At 48.7% G+C, this 27,111-nt stretch overlaps 1 protein-coding gene across 3 annotated transcripts in view; it reads right to left on the reverse strand.

Annotated features, from left to right (window-relative positions):
* Positions 1–27,111, reverse strand: part of CACNA1C (calcium voltage-gated channel subunit alpha1 C) — a 784,718-nt gene that overhangs the window by 607,868 nt on the left and 149,739 nt on the right. For all 3 annotated transcript variants that reach the window (XM_056117829.1, XM_056117830.1, XM_056117828.1), the window contains exons 2-3: positions 6,205–6,526; positions 227–332 (exon numbers count right to left, since the gene is read on the reverse strand). In XM_056117829.1, the coding sequence (XP_055973804.1) occupies positions 227–332; positions 6,205–6,526 (428 nt within the window). The remainder of the gene's footprint in view (positions 1–226; positions 333–6,204; positions 6,527–27,111) is intronic.

Genomic DNA, 27,111 nt, shown 5'->3' on the forward strand with positions numbered 1-27,111 from the left:
CACACCTTACTGACACTGAATTAGAATATTCTTTCAGCAAACGTGCTCTCTGAAATGATGGGCTCTTCCGAGCAATGAGCACAGCAGCTCTCGGACCCGAGCTGGGTGGTGCTCTTGCACACGTCCGTGAGCTCACTTGTGTCCCACAATTCAGCTCTCGTCGTGGGACCCCACACAGCCCTGCACAACAAGCAAGAAAGGCGAAGACTTGGGAAGGCGCACTTACCAGGTTGGAATTGGTGGCGTTGGAGTCATCTTCTGGAAAGGGAATATAGATCGCTAAGGCCACACAATTGGCAAAAATAGTCAGTAAAATAATGATTTCAAATGGTCTGAGGAAGAGAGTTAAGGAATTCCACACTGCTGAAAACACACACGAAACAAACAGACATATATGTACCTTTAAAATGAATGAAAGATTCATAAAAATGCTGTTTAAACAATACATTCCAAGTCCCTTGTATTCTGAAAAGAAACATATGCCTTTTTAAGTGCTTCTAGTGGTTCCCCGCCAAAATTTTCCCTAATATGTCAAAAGCAGTGGAGACCGGTCGCGTGCCAGAGTAAACACAGATTTCTAAAACTTTTCCCCCCTTCTTTTATTTATTTAAATTGCGTTGGACTTCATTTTCCCTCGTGTGTGCTGGGGGTTCGCTTTGAAAGTGAAGGGCCTGCTGGGGAAGGGGCCATGGCCACCCCTCTCTTTCTTGCTTTTCTCCTGGAGAACAAGCTGCCCCTAGAGGAACTCCAGGGAGCGGGGAGGAGAGAGGTGAGAACGAGCAGGAGTTAAGGCTGACGTGACTTTCAGATTTTTCAGCGACATTTGCAGATTTTATTTTTAATCTGTCATTTGACGTTTAGAATGCCTTATATTTTCTTCTCCCTTAGTCTCTGCTCTGAGAGAAACTCACAATCAAGGACCCCCAAGAGCATGGTGGGAAGGGTTCCATTTGGAGGATTTTTTTTGGGGGGGGGGCGTGGATTTGGGAAGAAGCGAGCCTAGTTTCTTGAAAGCACAACCCTACGTGAAAAAGCTCCACCCTTTTATTAAATTGCACTGAATGGTTTTAATTTCCTTATTTACGTAGGCTAAAATCATACGGCAGTCACAAACTGGCTTTCACTGATTTTCTTTAAGTTTTGTTGGAGGGAGTGATATGCAGTAAATTTGTTATCTGCCAAAGGGAACAGGTTGTGGGTGGGGGGGAAACTGGGGACACTGGTGGAGGGAAGATCACACTGGCACATTATACGCCTCAAACAACTGTATTATGAACAACTTTGTAAGTCATGGTGTTTTCACTGTCACTGTCCTCCCGTTGTTCATCGATTTGCTCGAGCGGGCCCAGTAACGTCTCCATTTTGAGACTTGTTGTTACTGTGTTTGACATAATGAATACGTCACTGGTAGTTGCCAGGCTCTGCCGTGCGGGCGAGATACTCTCTCGACAGCTTGCCGGGCTCTCCGAGAGGGGCGGAGGAATCGAACCCAGCTCGGCCAGGCTGGCTGCGCACAAGGCAAACGCCCTACTGCTGTGCTATCGCTCCAGCCCTTGGCGTTTTAATAAAAAGAAATAAAATTTTTAAAAAGTAATTTACCAAAGGCTCCCCTGTTTGTGGTCAGTGGCTCTGCCTGCAGCTGACAAGGCCCCCCTTCTCAGCTCCCTGGGCTTCCCAAGGGTCTGGGCCATGATCTAGAGCGGCCATTTCCCAAAGTGGGTGATGATGCTCCCCCAGGGGCTGCAAGAAAGAGTCAGGGGCAGGGAGGGGAGCGTAGCAGCTTCTGGTGCAATTGGGGCACACCTTCTGCTTGTTCACTAAAAGAAAGCAGATTTGGGGATGTGGTGCTGAGTGGTTTTCCTTATCTTAAAAAAAAGTGGTGAGGCAACCTCTGAAGAGGGATCTCTGAGGCTCACTCACCAAGAGCAGTGCACTCCAACAGCTCCTGCGCCTGCTCTATCTCTCAATCTGTCAGGGCCAAACACATTCTCAAGAGCAAAAGGCGCTTATGTGGGCATTCCGTCCTCCCCGCCCCTACGGCAGAGGCCAGCGAGGGGCAGCTTCCTGGCCCAGGTTAGTGCTTCCAGCCCCATCTCTACTAACCCACAACCAAATTTCCAGCCTCCTCCATGGAGCGGAACAAGAGGAGGAAGAGGAAGGAGCGAGCTCTATGGGCCACGGGAAACCTGGACCCCGCGAGGTTCACGAATTTTGAAGCAGGAAGAGACCTAAGACTTCTCCAGGAGGCACAGAGACGTGGACAAGCTCGTCTGACACCCCAGAGCTGAGCAGCGCAGCCAAGACTAGGGCCAGGCCTGTGGTCAGAGTCCAGCGCTCCTCCCCTGCCATGGGCATGTGACAGACACAGTTCTGAGATGGGATCTCCATGAGTGTGTCCACCCCAGCCTTCCCAGCGGAACTCTGAGCGACCTCAGTCTCATGCGGTCATTTCCGGTACAGGCCTTGACCTCTAGACACGGCAGGAGCGAACCTGCCCCACCTCCCAAGTTGACAGAGGCCCAGGCTCTCTCGCTGGCAAGCAGACCAGAACCAGGAGTGGACATTCAAGCCCCTCTTTGCCAATAGGCTGACCCTGCAGTTGGCCGAGCCCACGGGACGTGGAGATGGCAACAGGAAGGGCAGCAGTTAGTGTTCACGGGGACTTAGCTGTGCCAGGCACCCTTCTCGGCCCTCTGCACAAATGCCCTGCCTGGCCTGGACAGCGCTGACCCCACTTCTAAATGGAGAGGCTGGAGCACTGTCTTAGGAGCATAGAGCTAATGGAGATACCAAAGCAGGTTTGAGTTTGTAAGGAACAATCTCTCCAAAGTTCCCAAGGGCCACAGTATCCACAGCCTCCAAAGCACACTCAATAAAGCTCCTCCAGGAGACTCCTGGGGAGCCTTTTCGCTATATATAAATATATACATATATTTACTTTAAATATGTTTTCTCTTTTTTTTATTGAATCACAGTAAGATACAGTTACAAAGTTGTTCATGACTGGGTTCCAGTCATACAGTGTGAACAACACCGTCCCTTCGCCAGTGTACATTTCCCACCACCAATGTCCCCCGTTTCCTTCCCACCAACCACCCCCCACCCCCACTCCCCACAGCCTGCCTCTATGGCAGACACTTTTCTTCCTTCTCCTCCTCCTCCTCCTCTTCCTCTTCCTCCCTCTTCTTCCTATCTCTCTCTTTTTCTCCCTCTTTCTTCCCTTTCGGGCACTACAGTTTGCAATACAGATACTGAAAGGTTATCATGCACATTCCTTTCCATCCTTTCAGCACTCAACTCTTGTCCAGAGTGATCGTGGAGGGTGGGGTGACTGAACAGAGACGGGATCACTATGACCTTGGGGACATTTTGGAAGGTATCTGTGGCCACTCCCCATTAGATGAGGAAACTGGCTCTGGGGGCCTGGTGGCTTACGAGCACGCAGAACAAAGGTGGCAGGAACATGATGGGGAAAGGACCCCAGCCCAGATGCAGGGGCCACTGGGTCAAGGCTGTCGCCACCGTATCTTTGGGCAGTGCCGTTTACTGTCTGTTCCTTGAAATCAGCTTGCTTCTGACACATAAGCACTTCGAAAGGAAAAGCTTTTCTTTTCATTTCATCTCTGGGTGCTGGGCATCAAAACCGGGGCCTCATACACAAGACAAGTGCCCTTTGGTTCAGCCACACACCCCTGGCCTGTGAATAAATTCCTATACAAACGCGCCCAACACTAAGTCCTGGTCCCATCCCACCTGCCACCGAGTGCAATGACTGGCCTGAGAGGTTCGCACTGGGGAAGTAGAGGGAGGCCCTAGGACCCTGGCGGTGCCTCCCAGCTCCACGCGCCCGTGGTTCTCAGTTCTCGGGTGGTAAGGAGGAAGCTGTAACCCCTGAGAGAGGCTGACCCCTCAAAGCCCTGGTTATTGTCCGAGGGACTCATTTGCTGGTTTCTGCATGTTTAGTCAGAGTGCATCTTCGCAGAAAGTTCCAGACGGCTCCTTCTCACTCTGGCTTCATATTAGAATGCACCAGAGAGTTTTCCAATGAGTGCCAACTCTGGTGTTTCATTATAACTCCCCAGCAACACTTAAAATGCTCCCAAGGTTGAAAATCAAGGTGCTAGGCCTTGAACCAAGAGCTCGGGCCACTGACCACAATGCTCTTTGCAATTTGACTCCTGACAGAAGGGAGGTCGTGGAACTATGCCCATCCCATGAAGGGAAAGGGCCTTAGCGTGTAACGTGATCAACCCAGCACCCCCGCGGGTCCCTGGGCAAGCTCGGGTGAGCTCCAGTCAGAGGAGCCTTCACAATCTCTCAGGCTTGTTTTCTCAAACCTTGTTTGTGACACCCGAACTCACAAATCAAGGGCTGGAGTGAGAGCTCAGAGGGTCGCATTCATGCTTTGCACAATGGGGATTCTGAGTTCAATCCGTTTCACAATCTGGTTCCCCCAAATACTGCCAGATATAATTTAAAAAAACTTAAAAACAAAACAGAACTTCGCCACCAACACAAAGCAAGACACCTGGGATGCTAGTACAGGGGGTCGGATGCTGACCTTGCCTAGCGCTGACCCAGGTTCAATCCCCCTCATCCCATACTGTCCCCTGAGCACCATCAGGAGTAATTCCTGAGCACAGGGCCAGGAGTAACTGCTGAACGTCACTGAGTGTGGCCCCAAAACAAACAAAGAAAATTTTGGGTCCTATCCCCAGAGATAATGATTTCTCAAACCCAGGGTAGGGCCACCCGCTCCCAGCTCTGCATATTGATGTACAGAGATGAGACTTCCACTGTAGGATAACACTGATTTTGTCCTTCCTGCATAGCCTCAGGTAGCATAGGTTTTTTGGGTTGCTCCCATCACAGTGCTCCCCTTCCTCTGTGTTTATCTGTAACTTCTTTCTTTGTGCTCTGTTGACTTGTAAATATTGTTTTTCTCTTCTCCCTAAGTCCTTTGCATAGTTTATTCAGAGAAATGTCCTTTTTGTATGGACACAAAAGGTAAAAAAGGTAAAGGCCCTCCCGTTGTTCATCGATTTGCTGGAGCGGGCCCAGTAACGTCTCCAGTACATGCTATGCTTTTGTAATGTGACTCTCAGTGATATTTTCCTCCTGGGCATCTGTTCTCTCACCTTAGCCTCAGCTGCCCTTTCTTCCTAGCGCCCCCAAAGCAGGATCCCGACAAGGGACTGGATGGAACTGGGACAAGCGGTAAGCCGTGTGCTATCCTGGCATTGAGATGGGCCTGGCCAAAGTGCCATAATGCTTAACTGTAAGTTAAGAGCTTGGTCATGGACAGATGCTGTCATGATCCAAAAAGCAATAACTAGATTCGGACCCTGCTAGGGTTAGAAATGATGAATCTGGCCTGAGCACTGTAATCTGAGTCTGTGGCAAGATGTTCCGAGGAGAGCTGCCCTACAAGTCTCAATGTTATCTCTTACTGTGTCCATACAAAAATAACCAGTATTAAGATGCTGATAGAGTTATTGGACTGAGGAAAGGAGAAAACACCTTAGGAGGTATTTTGCCCCTGGGCAGTCAGGAAGGGCTTTGGAATACCTCTTGGGTGGTGTTCCCTTTGAACCTGGTGGGCCCCCAGGAAGGGCTTTCTTATGTTGATGTTGCTACCTGACTGGGTGCAGTGTTGGCCCAGTGTGCTGGAGAGCTGGAGGAGCAAGAGAGCTGGGGAGGAGGGGGGGAGAGAGAGAGAGAGAGAGAGAGAGAGAGAGAGAGGGAGAGAGAGAGAGAGCGCAGGGCTGTGAGACAGAGTGTGGAAAGACTAGCAAGGGGAACAGAAGGAGAAGAATGTAGAACAATATTGGAGCAGGCTCATGAAGAGAGAGAGAGTCCAGGATGAGAGATGGCACGCGGAGAGATGAGCGGGAGAGACAGGAGGAGCCGGGTAAGAGGGGCAGTGTGAGACTGAATGGGGGGCTCAGAGGGACTGGGGCAGGCGCGTGGGGAGAATGGAATAAGCGGCATCTGATCAACCAACCGGCTTGGCCCTCGTCTCCTCGGCCGCCTGCCCCATGGCCCAGGCCGCCCTGGCTGGGGGAGTGGCCCAGGCCCATCCGCACCCAGGCGGCTAGGGAAAGAGCCTCCCCCTGGTCGCACCGCCCCCCCCCCCCCGGAGATTTTATACACTCCGGGGTCTCAGCACAGCAGCCAGGGACAGGCCCCAGGCACCAAGGATACTTCCATTCTACAATGCTGATGCAGGCCCTCCTGATGGGGTTCTTCAGCGTCAGGCAGAGCAGGGCCCGCGGCGGGCGTGTGGCAGTGGTGCTGCCCTGCTTCTTGGGTTTCCCGTACTGCTGCCGCTTACGTTGTGTGGAGCTGACCGTGGAGATGGTGGCGTTGCCGGCGCTGCCCATCAGCTTGGCCTGCCTGGCTGCATCAATGGCCGCCTGCCAGGACAGGGCTGCCCCTGGGGTGGGGATGTGCTCAGGGGCGAGCCCCGCAGCGGCATTGGCATTCATGTTGGCATGAGCTGGGCGCGGGCTCCCATAGTTGGAACCTGCAAGTAGAGGAGAGACCCATCAGTTCAGTCAAGAAAAAAACCAAAGAACTTGTGATCCTCTCTGGATCCTACATTCAAATATTTTAAAATTTTTTTTTTCTTTTTGGGTCATGCCTGGCGATGCACAGGGGTTACTCCTGCCTGGCTTTACACTCAGGAATTAGTCCTGGCGGTGCTCAGGGGGATCATATGGGATGGGAATTGAACCCGGGTTGGCCACGTGCAAGGCAAATGCCCTACCCGCTATACTATTGCTCCAACCCCTAAAAATATTTTTTTAAGTAAAGGTAAAGGTAAGGTAAAGGCCCTCCCGTTGATCGTCGATTTGCTCGAGCGGGCCCAGTAACGTCTCCATTGGAGACTTTGTTGTTACTGCGTCTGGCATATCGAATACTCTCGGTAGCTTGCCGGGCTCTCCGAGAGGGGCGGAGGAATCGAACTCGGGTCGGCCATGTTGGCCGCTTGTAAGGCGAACGCCCTACCCGCTGTGCTAGTTCCAAACTAGTGCAGGAGCCTGGGAAGTGGCATATGGAAATAACAAATATTATGCAGAGGAAGAAGAAATCGGATGTAGAGGCTGGAGCAATAGTATAGCAGGTAGGGCGTTTGCCCTGCACGCGGCCAACCCAGGTTCAATTCCCAGTATCCCATATGGTCCCCTGAGCACCGCCAGGAGTAATTCCTGAGTGTAAAGCCAGGCAGGAGTAACCCTTGTGCATCGCCAGGCATGACCCAAAAAGAAGAAAGAAAGAAAGAAAGAAAGAAAGAAAGAAAGAAAGAAAGAAAGAAAGAAAGAAATCGATGTAGTTTATGTTTGACTCTGACCCTGGATTCAGCACTCACAGTCTCTAGTCTCATTCCTTTATTCTAGGTGGACAAGACATGCAATGTATAAGGCACAGCACACACGGGCCTCGGAACCACCATGCCAAAGAGAGAGGGAAGGCGCAGTAAAAGATAAACACCCAAAACAAGAGAGAGAGAACAAAAGGGAATGCCCTGCCACAGAGGCAGGGTGGGATGGGGGGATGGGGGTGAGAGGGATACTGGGATTTGTGGTGGTGCAGAATGGGCACTGGGGGAGGGATGGGGACTCAATCATTGTATAACTGAAACCCAAGCACAAAAATTTGTAAGTCTACAACTGTACCTCACGGTGTTTCAGTAATAAAAATTAAAAAAAAAGATAAACACCCAAAGCAATGTAAGATAAAATGCAGTCTTTGAAGAGTGTGTGGAGCATAGAAGAACACACAATAGAATGACTACTAGAGCAAATCGATGAACAATGGGAGGACAGTGACAGTGACAGTGAGGAAACTGGCTGAGGAAGATGCAGCAGGGAAGGAGGGTCAGCGAAGGGGATAAAGAGATGATTAGTAAGTGAACGAGAAAGCCACTGTAGGAACCAGTGATGGCAAATGAACCTATTCAAAGCTCTATACTCGAGTACAGAAGAAAAATAAAATAAAATGAAGCACAGTGAAATGAGAGCGCAGGCCGAAGGAAGTTCAGATCCAGGGAACTCAACCCCATCTGGGAGCTGAGTGGTAAGAGGACTATGAGAGCGTTAAGTTATGGCAGCAAATTCTGTGATCTCCCCGCACTGAGAAATGAACTCAGCCCCCTCTGCCAGGAGGCGGACTGGCCTTTAGCAACTGTTTGGACCAGCAGAGTATAGTAGGAGTGACCGTGTGTGAATTCCAAAGCCAGATCACAAAAGGCAACAATGGCGCCATGATGCTCTGAGAAAAGTCAGCCACCATGTGAGACGGGCCATGTTGTGGGAAGCCCAGCGAGCCCACGCAAAGAGACAGTCTGCAGAGGAAAAGAATCCCAACCAGCCCCGTCACTCCTCACCCGCCAACTTCAACCTCCAGACAGACCCCGCCACCACCACCTGCCAAAGCCAGAATCTCCGCCCCGTCACACCCTGGCTGAATTCCTGACCCACAAAAACTAGAAGTCAGCAGGGGTTTGCTGGTACCAGCTGCTTCACTTGGTGACTTGCTAAACTGCCTTTGATAGGTGGGGGAAAGGCAGTTGTGTGTAACTGGGGTTGGCGGGCGAGGGATGGAGGGCCCCCATCAAAAGGAAGTCTGGGTGGGCACTGGCGAGCTCTGGAGTACAGGACATCGATAAGCAAAGCCTTCACAATTTTCCCCGGGACACTCCGTGCATTTGGCGGGCATGCCTCAGGTGTGCAAGATAGGATGCCTCACCTGAGAAGCCCGCAAGGCTTGCCAAGTGATGGGCTTACTGTGGGTCCAAATCTGAACGCTCCCAAGAATAGAGGTATAACCTGGATAGTGTCCACAAGTCACGTGCAGACAGACGCAGAGGAGCCACAGAGAACAGGGGGAGGCCGTGGGCAGTGAGGACGAGTGTCACAGCAGTCACGCAGGCCACTCTGGCCAGGTGGCCAGGCCGATTAATTGTGTCATCATCAATTCAGAACACTCCCTCCCGCACACAGGCCCTCTTTTCTGATCCACATATGTAAGGTTCTTCCAGAGAGATAGCTGGGCCCAGAATGAGCTACCACGTGAAAGTCCCTCTCCTGGCCCAACTCACAAGCACTTAGACACCCACTCAGCGCCGCTCACAGTCACCTCTCCCCACTCCTACCTGAGCTCATCCTTCTACATTTGACTCTCCCGTAACTTTTGCTTCTGGTATGAATGATTGTTTAGAAATTCTCATGCCACCACCAACCTCATCTCTTTGAGGGTGGGGGGGGGGTGCCAATTCAGAGTTACCTGGCCCAGCTTAGACACTTGGAACATTTGCAGCCCTGGAGACTCTCTCAAAGGCAGACAAATCTCTTTGGGGTCCTGTGTCATGCCTGACAGCAGTCCTACGTTGCGCTTTCTGAGTCTGTGACTCGAACATGGCGGTTTACACTAACTTGAACCAGGCAGCAACAAAAAACTTAAGCAAACCAAAGTTACCAGGCAGATCTGTTTGCCCAGTGCCTCAAAGCTGACCTGGCTGGGTTGTCACTTCTGCTAGGCTCCGAAGGCTCCATTGTAACACCAGTGACAGTAAGTCTCTACACTGATGTCAGTTTTTGGACATCATGGGCCAAAATTCCTTACCAAAGGATTCCAAGGTTTTGCTTAGTGTGGCAGGAGAGTGTCTTAGGAGAGACGGGGACGGTTCCTATGGACACACAGGGCCAGGAACGGTATCCCAGATGCCACCGGCTCACCAGCCCTGTATGACACCGAGATGAGCCCATCAGCGCTTCCGTAGAGCCAGCTGGTCCCCTGCCTGCCCATCCCCTGACAGTCATCTCCTGCACTCCAGCCATCTGGTCCCTGGTGCATTCGAGTCCCATCCCACTCCCTGGGACCTGGAACATCGCTTCTCTGCGACACTCAATCCATGGCTGTATTTCCAACCTGAAGCTGATTCCCTTCTCATCATCTGGGCCCTTCATCCTCACCCCTTCCCACTGGCCCAGAGGGAGCTGCCACACCCCGGGAGTTGAGTTCATTCCCCAGAATGCCAGTCTCTGGACAGCCAGGCCCGTGTCCTGGCCTGGTGCTCCTGGCCTGCCCTCTCCTCCCCGCACTCGCCCCAGGGACCCTTAGCACCAGGTCCCCAGCCCAGTGAGGCTGCCACCCTCTCGTTCTTGTAAGACTCCAGAGGGAAAAATCAGGAGAGACTTCTGAGAAATCAAAGCACCTGAAGGCCCAGAACTGCTTAAGGAACCAGCAAGCCTGAGGATCTCCACTTAACGCAGAACAAAACAAAGGAACGTGTGACTCATGAAAGGTCACCCAGTGAGACAGTGGAAGATTTCGGCAGTGAGCAGAGAGCACAGGGCTGATGCCGAGATTCCAGCCCGCCTCCCACAGCCTCACACACACACCGCATGCACACGACCCGTGTGTGCTCACACTCAGGGCCGCCAGCCCAGCACCCTGGAGCTGGAGGTGGAAGAGGGCTGCAGGTGAGGACCCTAAGGACACTCTTGATGCTTCCGGCGTTTTCCAGAGGGCTGCATTCATGCCACAAGCAGCCCCTGAATACTTCCAGATGAATGAGAGTCAGAAGTATACACTCCTGCTTACAGTGCTGAGGAGTCTAAATGTATCCATTGCCAGGGGAAGGGGCTCCCAAGCAGTGCTCAGGTAGCCTTGGCCCACCAAGCTGATCATTCGCTGTTCAGGCCCTGTGGCCCTGGGAGTTACCCCGCCACTCTGGAAGATCCCAGGGGTCCCTGAAGGCTGCACTTGGTCATACTTGGGGGCTCGTGGAATGCCAGGGATCGAACGGCGGCTGGCAGCATGCTAAGCCTGCACACTAACCACTGCACTCTCTCTCCGGCCCCCTGAGAGACTGAATTTAAAGCCGCCTACTCTGAAGTCAGATTGTGTTCAGCAGAGAGGGGAACTGCCCAGGCTAGACTGAAAGCTCCTTCCTGGACTTTTGGTTTTGCAGCGCCAACACCTTCAAACCCCTTTCCCTTTCTGGCCCTTCGCACACATAGAAAGCATCTCCGGGGCTGGAGCAATAGCACAGCGGGAAGGGCATTTGCCTTGCACGCGACCCACCCGGGTTCTATTCCCAGCATCCCATATGGTCCCCGGAGCACCACCAGGAGTGAGTCCTGAGTGCAGAGCCTGGAAGAACCCCTGTGCATTGCTGGGCATGACCCAAAATAAATAAATAAATAAAAGCAGCTTTGCCCCCACCACCTCTCCAACCCCAACTCTGTGTTCCCAAGAAGCCCTCCGGAGCATATGCCTTCATTCTGAGTCTCCCAACTCTCCTCTTTGTCCTTAATCTCCCATTTCCAGGCCTTCCCCCCCCCCCCCCCCACCAAGCACTCCAGGGGCCACTGGACCTCGCTGGCTCAGGAAGCAGCAGCTCTGGCACAGACACGCGTCCTGGCCTGGGAAAGGCTGCATTGCCCTGAAGTTTGGCAACCAAGGCTTCTTGAGAACAAGGGGCCTGGCCCCCCGACCCCCCCACCAAGAGGTAAGTTCCAAGGAGGAGGCTGACATCCTCCCCGCGCCCCCACCCCTGGTGCTGTGGTGACCTTATTTATACTAGGAACCGGTTCCCAGAGTATGGGGACCTCTCTGAACACACCATCTGGAGAAAGCACATACGAAGAAGTCCGTGGGGGAAACTGGAATGTCAACCGGTCAAAGGATAAGAAAACACCCTTCAGTATTTGGGCTCTGGCGACTCTGAGCATGGCTCCACCGTGGAGACAGAGTGGAGGCATGGCCACAGCCAACAAGGCCAGACACAGGTAGGACACAGGTGTGGGCCTGAGCCAGGCCGCCCTGAAGACGACACCCCAGCACTGGGCTAGGCTTCCCCTTCACCCAACAATCCTGGGTGGGATGATGCTCTCCCAGCCAGACTTCACGTCTCTGAGTCCTGCCAGGACCTCCACAACAAGGGGTCCAGTCAGCCAGGCACCCTCGGCCCTGGAAAAAAACCCAGGCAGGCGCGACACTGCCGAATCCCCAGCAGGCCTCCGGGAAGGGCTTGCGGCATTGTGTCCCCAAGAGCTTCTGTTAGTGCAAAATAACCACCCGATGCAAAGAGAGCAATTTTCAAATTAGAAAGCTGATTCAAAGCCCCATGTCCCGGCTGCCAGCTGAAAAGATGCCACCGTTCAGGGCTGCTCTGGCCCTCACCCCACCAAGCTATTCCTACCGATGCTCTGGTCTCCGAACAAGCCCCCAGGACAGCGTTCAGCAGCCGGACCCACATGAATGGGTGGGTGCCCGCCATAGCAGTGGCTTCTGGGGCACGCGAAGATGACTCCCATTTATCTAACGGCCTGCCCTCTCCCGTCCGGAAACTCTCCCCTCCAGGAGACGGGGCTGGGGAGCAGGGTCAGGGCTGCTCTGAGACCAGGACGGAAGCACAACACAAACTGTTTCTAGGAGAAGTCAGGAGAGCACGCGCCTGCTTCCTGGGACCCCCAGGAGCACCCACCTATTCACGAGGTGCTGCAGCGGGGAAGCAATGAAAACACGAAGGCATGGGGGGGGGGGTATCACTCGGCAGTGCTCAGGGCTGACTCCTGCGCTGTACTCAGGAACCACTCCTGGCAGAGCTCAGCAAACAACATATGAGAACATGGATCCAACCCAGATCGGTTGTGTGCAGGCAAGTGCCTTACCTGCTATACTAACTTTCTGGCCCCAGAAAGTTGATTGTCACTGTCACTGCCACTGTCCTCCCATTGGCCATCGATTTGCTGGAGCGGGACCAGTAACGTCTCCATTGTGAGACTTGCTGTTACTGTGTTTGGCATATCGAATATGCCATGGGGAGCTTGCCAGGCTTTGCCATGCGGGCGAGATACTCTCGGTAGCTTGCCGGGCTCTCCAAGAGGGCTGGAGGAATCGAACCCGGCTTGGCTGGGTTGGCTGGGTCAACTGCATGCAAGGCAAACGCCCTACCCGCTGTTGATAAAAATTTTTAATCTTTTTTTTTTTTTATGAGACAGGGGAGGAGAACTAAAGGGGATACCCAGAGGTGCTCAGGGCTGATTCCTGGCTCTGTGCTCAGGGATCTCTTCTGGCAAGGCTCAGGAACCATATGTCCTACTAGGGATAGAACCCGAGTTGGCCACATGCAAGGCAAGAGCCGTGTCTGCTGTACCATTGCTCTGACTCCCCCAAGGTTTATCCTTGCCTTTTCCATACACCCAATCTAGAGCCGTATCCTGGAAAACGTTCTTAACCCATCTTACTGTGACAAAGGGGCCACGACAGGATAAAGGAAGCGGGTAAACTTTAAGAACATCACGGTCCTTAGTCACCTGGCATCTGCAGCAAAGATGGACTTACTCAGGCTCCTCTGCCTCCTTCTCGAATACAGGGGCTGGCGGGGAGGATTTCCAAAGGAAGTCATGGTGAGCACGGACTCCCAACTACCCCGCCACCCCCGTGCAGGTCACCATCCAGGATGCCTTGCCCGGAATGCTGTGGAACCCCCTGACCTTTCTCTCGCGTCTCCTCCATCCCCAGCCTGATCTCTATGCAGCAGCCAGTGTGACCTTTCCAAAATATGAGTCATAAATCAGGACCTGTCACTAGAGTGAAACCTCTCCAAGACCCAGACGTGGCAATGGCTTACAAAACCTGCAGAGGCAGGCCCGGGTCTTCTTCATTCCCTCTTCTCCGCCTCGGCTTGAGCCAAGGTGCTCAGACACCAAGTCTTGTGCCCCTCAGATGCAGGAGTGAGGTCTGCCGCAGAGCTGTTGCACACCCCAACTAGGTCCTTCCCTTTCTTGGTCATGCTGTCTCCTGCTTCAGTGCTGGGGTTAAAGGGTTCTCAAAACTTTGAGGACCACCATTGAAACAGAACACACACGCAGCAGCCAGCATGCTTTCTACCCCTCTGCGTCCATGTGTTTGAACTATGATTCGCCAGCCACCTCGGCAGCATAAAGGGATCCCAAGTTAGCCACATGTGGGAAAACGTAGGGGAGTGGGGAGACGAGCAAACCTACTGGGCCCCCCTGTTCAGTCTCAGCATCAGAACCACGTGCTAAGGAGATAATTAGGACCAGCCTTTGTACACATGAATACAAGCCAGAGTGATTTATGGAGCCCGACAAGTCAAGTCCAGTTCATCAGGAAGGAGAGGCACGTGAATGCATTTCCTCCTAAAGTACTAAGCACCCAGGGCTGGAGCAATAGTGTACCAGGTAGGGCACTTGCTTTGCATTTGACAGACCCAGGTCCCAGGTTCAATTCCCAGCAGCTCATGTGGTCCCATCTGAGGGTCCCACCAGGTGTGATCTCTGCCAGAGTAAGCCCTGAGCACAGCTAAGTGCAGCCCAGAAAAAAAAAAAAAAAGAAAGAAAAAGAAAAGGAAAAAGTCCTAAGCACCCTCCCTCTCTCTGCTTAGAAGTCTCCTAAATAGAAAAGCTTCTCTCAGGCCAGGGTGTCTTCCAGATTTTTTACAGAAGCTCATTTGGCTCTTGTCATCTCTGGTTTTGCCATGGCGACCAAGTGGCTACATTCCCTTTAAGGGAACGGCAGCCAATCTGAGAAGAAAGCCTGCTTATCCCACCCATTCAAGGTCAAGAGACTAGAAAGCAGGTCCTTCTCTCTCCCCAGAGAGGGGCTAAGAGCAGGTGAAGACTTGGAACGGAAGGACGCTGCTTTGGTCTCGGCAGACAAGCGAACCCTGTGCCCCTCCACAGAAGGACGGAGCCTGGCTCAGCAACACCTGGCACAGGCGGCTGGCTGGGTTCCGACCCCACAGCTCTTCCAGCCTCTTCCCCGCGCCCTCTACACGGCCTGGTCAGAGTCCGGAGAGCTCCTGTCTCCAGTTCCTATGCAGCCCCGCTTCCTGATGTGATGCTGAATTTGGCCAACTCAAGAACTGAAGTGGAACTCAAGTGGGGACTGGCTAGTCATGGCCACAGGGAAAACTAGTCTTGGTGCCGTTCTGTACCGTGGTTTGAAGAGTCAAACCTGGAGGTGTCCAAACCCTCTGACTATTTTGTACCTTCCCATATTAAACATCCTTCTTCTTAAACTGACACAGTGCTTTCTGTGGTAGAGCTGAACCCCGACTGAGCATAGTCTAGAGAAGCACCGTCCAAAAAGTCCTCCACAATGATAACGATGTTCTGTAATTCTGAGAAATCTAATATGGTCACTATCAATCACCGTGGCTATTCAGCACTGAAATATAGCTAATATAACCAAGGGACTACATTTTAAGCCTTACTTAATTTCTACTAACTTACATTTAAATATCTCCAGGACTCCAGTGGTTACTATATTGAACCGTATAGTAATTTGTCTTAAAAAGCCACAATAGACATAGAAGGGAAAGGAATAGGTGTGAGTGAGAAAGCGTACTAATAGAATGCTTAATTCTAATTAAGAAAGAATGAATTTTTTAACATAAAGGCAATCAAGAACTGATTCAGATTCTGATGAGTGGATGGGTTTTCTGAAATGAAGGTGCTGTGCAAGAAGACGTGGTGTTTTCAAAGCATGAGAGATTCTAAGACCAACAAACAACAGTCCCTTTGGGGGCTCTATACTCATTATTATTATTATTATTACTATTATTATTTAGTCACTGTGAAATTACAAAGTTATCTGTGATTGGGTTTCAAGCACAAACTGTTTCCACGCCTGTCCCTTCACGAGAGTCCATTTCCCTCACCAATGCCCTTCATTTTCCTAGCACCCGCGAGTCTGCCTCAATTCCAGGTTTTTTAATAAGCTTTTGCTCTGTGGCTTACAGTACTGTTGCTGATAGGGCTTCATCCCTAACGCTTTGCCATCCTTCAGTACCACCTCCTCCTCCTAGCTGAATGAATGCTTCCCTCCACCATACTTGTTGGCCCCACCCTGCCCTAGTCCCCTGGCCCCCAAGTGGCATGTTTCCTACTGAAGACAAGTTCTCATGTTTCTTGACACCCCACAGACTGGGAAAAATTATCCGCCGATCACTCATTAAATAAAGGGTTCATTTCCAAGATATATAAAGCACCAGTAGACCTTTTCAAGATTAACAACCAACCCCATCAAAAAATGGAGGGACAGATGAACAGAAACTTCCTCAAAGAAGAAATACGAATGGCCAAAAGGCACATGAAAATATTCTCTACATCACTAATCATCAAGGAGATGCAAATTGAAACCTCAATGAGATATTACCTCACACCCAGAGACTGGCACACGTCAAAAAGTATAAGAACAACTAGTGTTGGTCAGAGGTGGGGAGAAAGGTCGGTGCAGACCCTGCTGCTGGTAGGGTCTCTACTCTTGACAAATGACACTAACATTCTCATCAGCAGATGGTGAGCTGACATTTCTTTCCCCATCCTTTGCGGGGAGAGGTCAAGAGCTCCAGGACATCTCACCTCAGCTGGGAGCCTCTCCCACGAGAGGGCATCCACAATGTCTTCAGATCTTCTCAGTTTGCTGCTCTCTTGACTGATCTTTTCCCCTTTTACTGGCCTATTTTCATGCTCTTTGTGACAGCGTACTCTTCCTCCAGGCTCCTCTTCTCTGGCACAAAACAACAGTCCGTGAGAGATGAGGAGGCTCAGAATGAGACATGACTACAGGAGCCAAATATATTCCCAAACAAAGACACAGGAACCAAAGACATCTGGGGCCTTCCCCCTGACTGGATAGTTTAGGTGCTGTCATGCAGAAAGTTATCACGTTCATAATTCTATACCCCACCTCTGAGAACTAGGCCAAAAACCGAATACCGAGAGTCTTTCAGAAGCCCCTGCCAACTGGCAGAAGGGAAAGGTATCGGCACTCACACCTCCGAGGGATCCAACAATCTAAACCTTTTCCTATTTTCACAGGGCAGCTACGTCAAAGCGATGGCATAAAGAACAGAAGTCCTAGGAAGGACTCCCACTGGAAGTAAATGAACCTCCATCTGCAGAGGACCAGAGGCCAACATTACCTTGGCTAGAGGATGCTAATCATAAAACCATTCCCCCTGCAGCAACCAAGGTCATATTGACACCAGAGAGCAAAAGGAAGACAAGCAAGCAGAAGACCGATCAAGATTTATGCAAAGCCAGATAGACTGAACTTCAGCCACAGAAAAGTGCTTCTTGCACTTACTGCAAAGCAAAGGGAAGAGAGGCATCGCCATCTTATATACTGGGGCACAGAGACCTGCCACTGCCTGGTGACAGAACTCCTCCAATATGAGACCTAGCAGTGAACTGATTCACATTGCGGGTGAGTTGGCCTCTCCATCTTCTTAATTCAAATTAAGAGTGACCTTTATAGGAAATAACACCAATAGATCCAGCCCTGGCCATCAGTAGATAACCAGCAAGAAAATGGGGGTCCTTCAGGGGACATATATTAGAGAGTGGGTGGTTCAGAAAGCTGGGAAAGGCAGAACAGTGGACAGGCCCACACTAACCCAAACAATGGGTCATTTTCTCCTTGGCTCACCAATCCCTCAGAGGAACTACACTCTCATATTAGGGTCCTTTACTCCTTCTCCCAGAAATCCATAAGTGCTCCAAGAGTCAGAACAAGGCTTGTAGCTTCAGAAATGCTAACACAGTGATTAAAACTTTGAGTAGGAATTCAAAACACACTGGTTGCATGGAAGTTCTTTTGTGAAGTTTGAATTTTGCCTTTACAGACTTCTATGCGTAAGTTTATGAAAATATGATGCTCAGCTGTTTGAAATGTGTACATACGCCAAACGTGGCATGTGTTCCTTACCCTGTGTTAAGTGTGTCTAGTTGCCCACCCAGTGGGAAACCCCAGGAAGCAGGACTCTCTTGTCTATTTTGTTCACTGCTGTATTTCCCAGAGTCGGGCTGTCTGGAGCATTGTGTGTGCTCAGTAAAAATATGTTGAATGAGTGAATATCTCAAAATGTCCTTGTCCATGACTTTACCTCCCATAGTATGATTCACTGAAACTTCTGGTCCCATGACACAGAGGAGGTTGCTACTTTGGTCCCATATTTTTGTTAGGAAAACAGAGTGACAGCACGTTCTTAATTGACAGAAGTTCTCTGTTGGGAACACAGCTTTTAGAATACTCAGTGACCTCAGCCTCCTTCCTTAGCATCTGGGGAGGGGTGGATGTCAGGTAAACCAGCCTGGCTAATCGCCACTGGTGTGGATAAGGCAACTTTGAGAGCCAGTAGGAGCTCCTGAAACTCTACTTCATGCCTGTGAGTGCCCAGTCACATGGACATGTGTCTAGAAATCAGCCAGAGTTCACATAATTAGACCCTCAGACCAAAAGATTTCTGATTTGGGCCCAAGAACTCTCTTCAGAAAAAAACATCTGTGTTCCCATGTTTATTGCAGCACTAGTCACAATAGCCAAAATCTGGGAACAACCCAAGTGTCTAAGAACAGATGACAGGATAAAGAATCTATGGTACACATACACAATGGATTACTACTCAGCCATCGAAAAGATGAAATCAAGTAATTTTCAGCTACATGGATAGATCCGGAAAGTATCATACTGAGTGAAAATAGAAGGGAAGGAATAGACACAGAATCATCTAGGATATATATGGGATATAAAGAAATAACAAATATTCAGAGACAACATGAGAATTAACCTTTAATAGGAAACATATCTCTGTAGGAGAGGTCAAAAGATACGATAAGGAGAGAGATATTGGAACATGAAAGACAGGATGCAGGAAGCTGACACGCTAGTGGAGGGTGTATTGTTGTTTTTTTGCATGAAATCCTGCCATTATCAATATTGTAAATTGAAGTGACTAAAATACTATTTAAACAAAAAAAAAGAACATATATTTTGCACAAGAGAAAGACCTATGTTACAGCTCCCCAGTCCTGTCCCAGGAAACTGAGCTCTGGAACACAGCCCAGCACCGCTTCCACTTCGCCAAAGGCAGTGCAGTTTCATGAGCTGATAGACCCTATCAGCACAGCAACTTTGCAGTCCTGAGGAGAGACTAAGAAATTCTACATCATATTACCCTCCTCAGAAGTTAACTAATTTTCGACACTGACACAGCAACATATCTGTTATCTACCCATAGATATAACACTCACCACAAATCAGGAGTCACCTTAAAGCCCATATATGGAGACCATGTGAACTAAAAATGAAAATTCAGTCGGCCCAGGTTTGATTCCTCTGCCCTTCTCGAAGAGCCCGTCAAGCTACCGAGAGTATCTTGCCCACACGGCAAAGCCTGGCAAGCTACCCTTGATATATTCGATATGCCAAACACAGTAACAAGTAACAAGTAAACTTATGCATAGAAGTCTGTAAAGGCAAAATTCAATGGAGACGTTACTGGTCCTGCTCGAGCAAATCGATGAAGAGTGGGAGGAGAGTGCAGTGCTACAATAAATAAGTCCTTGGTAATCAAAAATAGGAAAAGTTCTTGCTTCATTTTATTGTCGATGCATATTTCCAAAATGACTGTTGGCACGAGAGAAAAACCTATGTTGAGGGTTAAGAGTCTTATCTGGCTGCTAACAGACTCCTCTGGGCTGGAGAGCGAAAGAGAGGTTGCAAGCAGGCCCCACCAAGCATATTAGCTGCCCACATGCCTAAAACTCCTTCCTCCTGATCTTTACATCACAGGGAAACACAGGCATGTGCCTGAAACGTCAGAGAAACAAGAGGCCCATGAAAACCCAGCCCACACACCCACATAGTCCTCTGCTACTGAACCCAAGCATCAGACAAGACAGAAGAGAATTTGTAATTCTGGGATTCTCTAAACAGGAGCATCTATCTAGAGAAACAGGAAAAATGGATCCATGCAATTTGCCATCATGTGGATGGAACTGGAGGGTAGTATGATGAGTGGAATCAGTCAGAAAAAAGAGGGACAGATACAAAAATGATCTCTCTCATAAATGGAACACAAAGAAACATGATACGGGAATAACAAACTGTCAGAGACAACAGAACCCGAGAACTGGTTCACAGAACTGAGCTTACCAAGGGCGGGGCCAGGGAGTTTGGGAGAGAGCCTCAGGACAATGGGTTGGGGAAGCAGACAGTGCTGGAGGGTGTGCTGTTGAATCAATGTATGCACGAAACCCTAACATACACCGTATTGTAAACCATGGTGCCTTGAATGAAAAAAATATATATACATTATATATATATATACATTTACACACACATACACACACACACACACACATATATATATATATATATATTTTTTTTTTTTAAGAAACAGATGATTTGAAAATCAACCAGGACACATGAGCTAGATTCTTTCCTTTTTGGCATCGTCGAGACTTTGGGCAACAATTCCATTAAAATCAGCTCGACTCCAGGAGGGATGAACAGCTATGTGCACAGATGAAAAGGCACCAGACTCAGAGTTAGCACGTCCAGTTCAGGCCCTTACCTGAGAGTTGCACATGCTCTCTGTAACCCCAAGCCCTAGCATGAACCCAGAGCAGAGCTGGCCCCCAGAAGAAGGAAGTGGCTTTCCTCTGGCCTTACATCCTCCATGATGAGGATCCTGGCCCTGGCCTGGCACCAGTGACACCCTTGTCGTACTGCCTGGTATTTGCTACACACACTGCTCTGAGCCCAGATGTGCTGAGGTAATACAGTATGTTTCTCTAGGGGAACCATAAAGACTAAACAAGTGATGTAGGTGAAAGTGCTATTCCAATAAAAGGTATGAATCTTAATAGGGTTCATTCTAGAAACCCAACAGATAAAGTCACAGGACATCCAAGAAGAGCACCTCATTGTCTATGGAATAAAACAAGGACGGGGCTGGAGAGATAGCACAGCGGGGAGGGCATTTGCCTTGCACGTGGCCGACCCGGGTTCGATTCCCAGCATCCCATATGGTCCCCCGAGCACTGCCAGGAGTAACTCCTGAGTGCAGAGTCAGGAATAATCCCTGTGCATCGCTGGGTGTGACCCAAAAAAGAAAAAAAATATAAATAAATAAATAAATAAAACATGGACGTGATTTTACAAATATGCATGTATGTATATATGGACGTATTCATGTATGCATTGCCCATGTTAAGCAATAATCTCTAAAAAAATGCTATGAGGGCTGTGGAGATAGTACAGCAGGCAGCGTGCTTGTCTTGCACTCAGCCAACCCAGGTTAGATCCCCAGCACCCCATACAGTCCCCTGAGTCCTGCAAAGAGTGATCCCTGAGCACAGAGCCAGACGTAAGTGCTGATCACAGCCAGGTGTCGCCCCAAAAGACAAAAAAATTAAAAATACTGTCTCACACTCAAAATCTAAGGGTGTCCAATGGTAGAAAAGTGGATCAATTCAGGAGTCAGGGAGATAACTCAAAGGAATGGAGTGCAAGCTTCGCACAGACAAGGATCCAACTGGGTGCCTGGTATGCCTTCTCCTTTCTTCCCCCACCCAAGGCTCTATGGGTACGGCCTGTTGTACCCAAGCACCACCTCATTGCCTGTCCAGCCCTAACAAGGAGCTTCCAAACCACTTATCACAATGTCTCCCCTGAGCCACTTAACACTGCTGGAGAGGCATTAACAAAATAAATAATAACAGCAAATCTACTCAGAGAATTCATTATAGAGAATTCTAGAGATTCTTGAAAACTGTGCTCCAGCTTCCAAGAATCCTCTATTACTGAAAGACGCTGATATTCTTCCATTGACAAGGGACAATACATTGTTGGAGCAGGGAGTCAACGCATATGTTTACACCCAACAGACATAACACACACAAAACACCTGTACATAACACACACAAAAACACCTGTACATAACACACACAAAAACACCTATACATACCCTATTTTGTCCTGCTCCTGAATGTCTCTGTTTCTCATTACGGTGGGACAAAAGAAACGGCATTTGCTACTCCCACTGCACTCGCAGGCCACTTAATAATGATGATTTGTATAAAGTACACTGCTTCTTTCATTTACAAACGTCAAAGCTATTTATCTCATCAATCCCACAAAACCTCCGCCAGACAGCCGGCAAACAAGAAGGTGAAAGGCAATGAAAAAAATAAGTAAGTCCCCCCAGATAGTCATCCTGGGTAAATATTTAGCTCCAGATCTGGAAGTTATCCTAGCTCTTCTCTGGGATGGGACGGGGTTTGGGGAGAAGTACAGGTCAAAGAACTGAATTTAGTCCCAGCCCCATGCCCCCTGTGATCTTTATGCTCTGCCAGGTCACTTCTGTTTTGCAACATTCAGTTCCTCTTCTTTGGAATAACGAGGCTCCGGGGTTGGGTTGAGAATACAGTAGGTGGAGAACTTGCCTTGCACACAGTTGGCCCAGGTTCAATCCCCAGCATCTCACAGGGTCCCCTTTGCCCAACAGGAGTGATCCCTGAGCACAGAGCCAGGAGTTAGCCCTGAACACTGCTGGGTGTGGCTCAAAACCAAAGAAAAAGTAGAATGAAGAAGCTCAAGCAGGCCACAGAAGATGTTCCTCTAGCTCAGATACTCAGATTTTTAAACTCTGGTCCAAATTTCTCTCTCCATACTTAGATATCAGCCCTCCCTAACAGGCTAACTCCCTCCAACTTCCTCTCTGCTCCGCTCTGCTGGCCTAACTGACGAGGACTGAGACAGTGTGACCTACCAGTACCTCCCTCTTACCTCGCCTGGGTCCCTTGCTAGAAAGTGTCCCGAGAGAATCTGGATTTGGCTGTGCTCAGAGACAGCCTCTCATCTTCCTATGCTCACAGGTAAGTTTCACCTAAAAGTTTCTCAGCCGGAAAGAGAATGGCTGCCCAGCCCATTCTAGTTTATTAGTCCAGGGTTGTCTCAGGACTCCTGGGGCTTAACAGGGTTTACAGGAAGGTCCTCACATCCAGAACAAGCTCTTCATACCCATCAGGTTGGTATTTCTTTTAAATAAGCACTAGCACCGTAGCATTGTCCTGTTGTTCATCGATTTGCCCAGTAACATTGTGAGACTTGTTACTGTGTTTGGCATATCGAATACATCATGGGGAGCTTGCCAGGCTTTGCCGTGCAGGTGAGATACTCTCAGTAGCTTGCGGGGATCTCTGAGAGGGGCGGAGGAATCGAACCCGGGTCAGCCGGGTCAGCCGCGTGCAAGGCAAACGCCCTACCCAAATAGGAAAATACCACGTTTGGGTGAGGATGTGGAAAAACTGGAACCCTTTGGCTTTGGGGTTAGAAATGTAAAATGGTGTCTCTTCTGTGGAGCACAGAGTGATGAGTAATGAATCAAAAACTAAACACTGATTTGCCATATTATCTTGCAATTCCTTGTCTGGCTTATGCCACAAAGAATTTAAAGCAGAGAGAAAGGGTCTTGAGCAAGGAGGGTCTTCAACGTTGTTGAACAGTATTGTACAACAGTGTTCAAAGTAGCACTGTTCCCTATACGCAAAAAGGAGAAAGAGCACTGACAGACACATGAATGATCTATAGCCTATGCCTCCAATGGACTACCATGCCGCCGTAAAATGGAAGGAAATTTGAACACAGCCTAAATATATGAATGAAGCTTAGCTATAGTATTTAAAATAAGGCAATCATGCAGAAAATACTGTGTCATTCCACTTCTAAGAGGAACTACAGAAGAGCCAAGACAGAAAATAGGTTGCCGGTTGCCAGAGGAGGAAGGAATAAAGAAGAAACATCTAATGGGTATAGAATTTCAGTTGGAAAGATGAAGTAGTTCTGGAGTGGAGGGGGCGGGGAATGGCAATACAACAACATGAATACACTTTCAGGGCCACTTCTTCATTTTTTTTTTAAATAAAATACTTTATGTAGGGCTGGAGCAATAGCACAACGGGTAGAGCGTTTGCCTTGCATGCGGTCCACACGGCCGACCCGAGTTCGATTCCTCTGTCCCTCTCAGAGATCCCGGCAAGCTACCGAGAGTATCTCACCCGCACGGCAAAGCCTGGCTAGCTACCTGTGACATATTCAATATGCCAAACACAGTAACAGCAAGTCTCACGATGGAGACGTTACTGACAACGGGAGGAGAGTGACAGTGACAGTGACTTTATGTAGATACTGTGATTTACAAATGTGTCCATAATAGAGTTTTAGACATACAATGTTCCAACACCAACCCTACCACCAGTGTCAGCATCCCTCCACCACTGTCTCCAGCTTGCCCCAGCCTGCATCCTGAACAGGCACATTTTTAAGTTTAATTTTTGTGTGTTGGGTCCCATGCTTAAAATATTTATGGTTCTCTATGACCTAGATGAACACAATACACCCTACCGCTACACCACCCATGTGCCCAAGGCCCCTGACTCTTTGCCCCGTTACCTCTCACCCACCTCTTATTTCCCCTCTCTTTTTTGCCTTCCCTGGCATTTTCCTTTCTATAATCTAGGATCAAAAGTTTGCCCACCTTTTGTACCTTCCACTTCCTCTTCACGTTATTCTATTTATGATATATCGGTAATAACAGCCAGTATTATCCTCATCCTTCTGACTTACTTCACGTAGCATGACATCCTCTAGTTCCCTTCAAGATGCAGCAAATCGCATGTCATCTTTTCTTTCCGCTGCATGGTATTCCATTGCATATATCTACTCGTCTGTCTTTAGAGACCTGAGTTGTTTCAATATCCTAGCATTGTACTAAGTGCTGCAGTGGACAATAATGTGCATATGTACTTTTGAATGAAATGCGTTTTTTCTGAGGAGAAAATTCAGAGAAGTGGAATTGCTCAGTTAGACCAAACATCTATTTTTATTTTTTGGATATATCTTCATACTGTACTATTTTTCATAGGGGTTCAATAGACAACATTCCCACCAGAAGTGAATGAGAGTTACTTTATTTGTTTTTAAGTTTTGAGGCCACATCTGGCTGTGCTCGGAATTTATTCCAAATTCTGTGCTCAGGAATCACTCCTGCTGGATTCAGGGGATCAGATGGAGTTCTGGGGGATCAAATCCAGGTCACCTAAGTGCAAGGCAAGTGCCTTCCCTGCTTTACTATCTCTCCAGTCCCTAGAGTTTTGTTTTTTTTTTCATCACATTCATGTCAGCACTGGTTGGTTCTGATCTTTTGCATATCTGCTACTCTCACTAGTATGAGATGCTATCTCATTGATGCCTTGATTTGGATTTCCTTGACCCTGACCCATCGTAATTGAGACTCCCAAATCAAATTCCCAGATCTATAGTCAACTAATTCTTGAAAAAGGAACTTTGTACACAAAGTAGAGTAAAAGCCTCTCTAACAAACTGTGCTAGGAAAACTGGATTACAAAGTGCAAATCTCACATATTATACAAAATCAATTGAAAGTGGATCAAAGATCTTTATATTAGACCAGAATCCATAAAATATATTAAAGAAAACTAAGCCAGAATGCTCTAGGACCTGGATCTCAAATAATTTTATTGGCAAACATAACATAAATAAAAGTAAACAAATGAGACTACGTTAAGTTAAAAAGTTTCAGCAAGACAAAGGAAACATGGACCGAAACTGAAAGACACCCTAGTGAACAGGAGAAAATGTTTGTATTCAACACATCAGATAAAGGGTTAATATCCAAGATATATAAAAAGCACTCACAAAAACCAGCAACAAAAATTCAAAAGATCTGTCCAAAAACTTGGGAGAGTAAATAAACAGAGACTTATCTGAAGATAACAGACGATGGTCAATATGTATCTAAAAAATGTGCATTATTTAGTCCCGTCAGATTTTATGGTTAATTCTAAGCTCTGTAAATTTTGCCATAATAAAACATTTAACTTCTTAAGTAAAAATAAATTTTATTTCATTTTTTTAAATTTGGCTTGAGGAGGGCCACACCTGGCTGTGCTCAAAGCTTACTCGTGGCTCTGCATTCAGGGATCACTCCTAGCAGGGCCCAGAGAACTATATTTGGTGCCAGGGATCAATCCTGGGTCAGCTACATGCAAGGCAATCTGACCTGCTGTCCTATCTCTCTGGTCCCAATAAAATCAGATTTTAATTAAATGTCAGGAAGGATGATTGTTGTGTTTCAGGCACCCAAAAAAACACTGCAAGAGGAAGGAGAGACTCTTTTCTCAGGAAACGCAAGTTACTTGACTGACCTTCCAGAGGACCTGGGAGAAATGAATTCAGAGTCACCCAGAAGGCAGATGCCTCTGACAGACATCTGTCCCCACCTGGGCACCTTTCCCACACAGCCTTCACACACAGAGATTCAGAGAAGGAGACAAAGAATTTCGGTCATAAATTGTTTTCAAAGAGCAAATAAATCACATACACATTTGCAAACACACCTTCACGACAGAGTGAAACCAGACTCAGGTTTAAATACATCCATGGTTCTCTCAAGCACCGTTCAGTATTGGGGTGAGACCTTCAGCCAAAGGAGACAGGGGTGATCAGAACAGGGGATCAATCCCAGGTCTTCCCACTTTTAGTCTCATTCAGAAACTCTTCGGGCTCCCTGGAGGATAGCCAGGGCAGACCACAAGAGGTTCATCTTCCCAGCTCTCAGCCTGGGGTACATCAGAAATGCTTGTGGAAGGAGTGCGATTTCACTGCGTATCCTGGTTATTTTCGAGGAGGACACAAGAGACATTATTCCCATTTCTAGTGATGGAGTCAAGGCCCAGGGAAATATATTCCCCATACAAGGAGATCCGGAATGAGGAGGGCTTCTCCATCTCAGTCTTCCAAGGTCTCCTGATCTGCTTGTTTCTCAACCCTCTTGAGTCAGGGATCTTTCCTCCAGCCCCTGAGTTTATCCCATGACCTCAAGCTCTGAGCTGCCTTTTCTTTCCACAGTTTTTTTGACACCTTCAAGATCGGTAGTATCAGACTCCTCTCAGCCTGTCTACCCAAACATCACTGGCAGATCCTTCTTATGAGGACTGTCCTTGTATGGCGCAGATTTGGGACTATCTGTCACATCAACTGGCAGTTTTCAGATATCCAAGATCCTCACTGAGTTGAGGCCATCTGTGCTGCCCAGATTCTGGCCCGGACCTCAACAGCAGTGAAAGAAAAGAGCAGGTAAAGTCTGTCTTTAAGAACCCCAAAGTAGAGGTCATCAGCATTCCCGATTTTGATCTCAGAATGTAGTTAGGAGGCTGGAGTGATAGCATAGCCTGTAGGGCATTTGACTTGCATGTGGTC

This window comes from Sorex fumeus, unplaced genomic scaffold, assembly GCF_029834395.1.
Source record: "Sorex fumeus unplaced genomic scaffold, SorFum_2.1 ptg000036l, whole genome shotgun sequence".
Lineage (NCBI taxonomy): Eukaryota > Metazoa > Chordata > Mammalia > Eulipotyphla > Soricidae > Sorex > Sorex fumeus.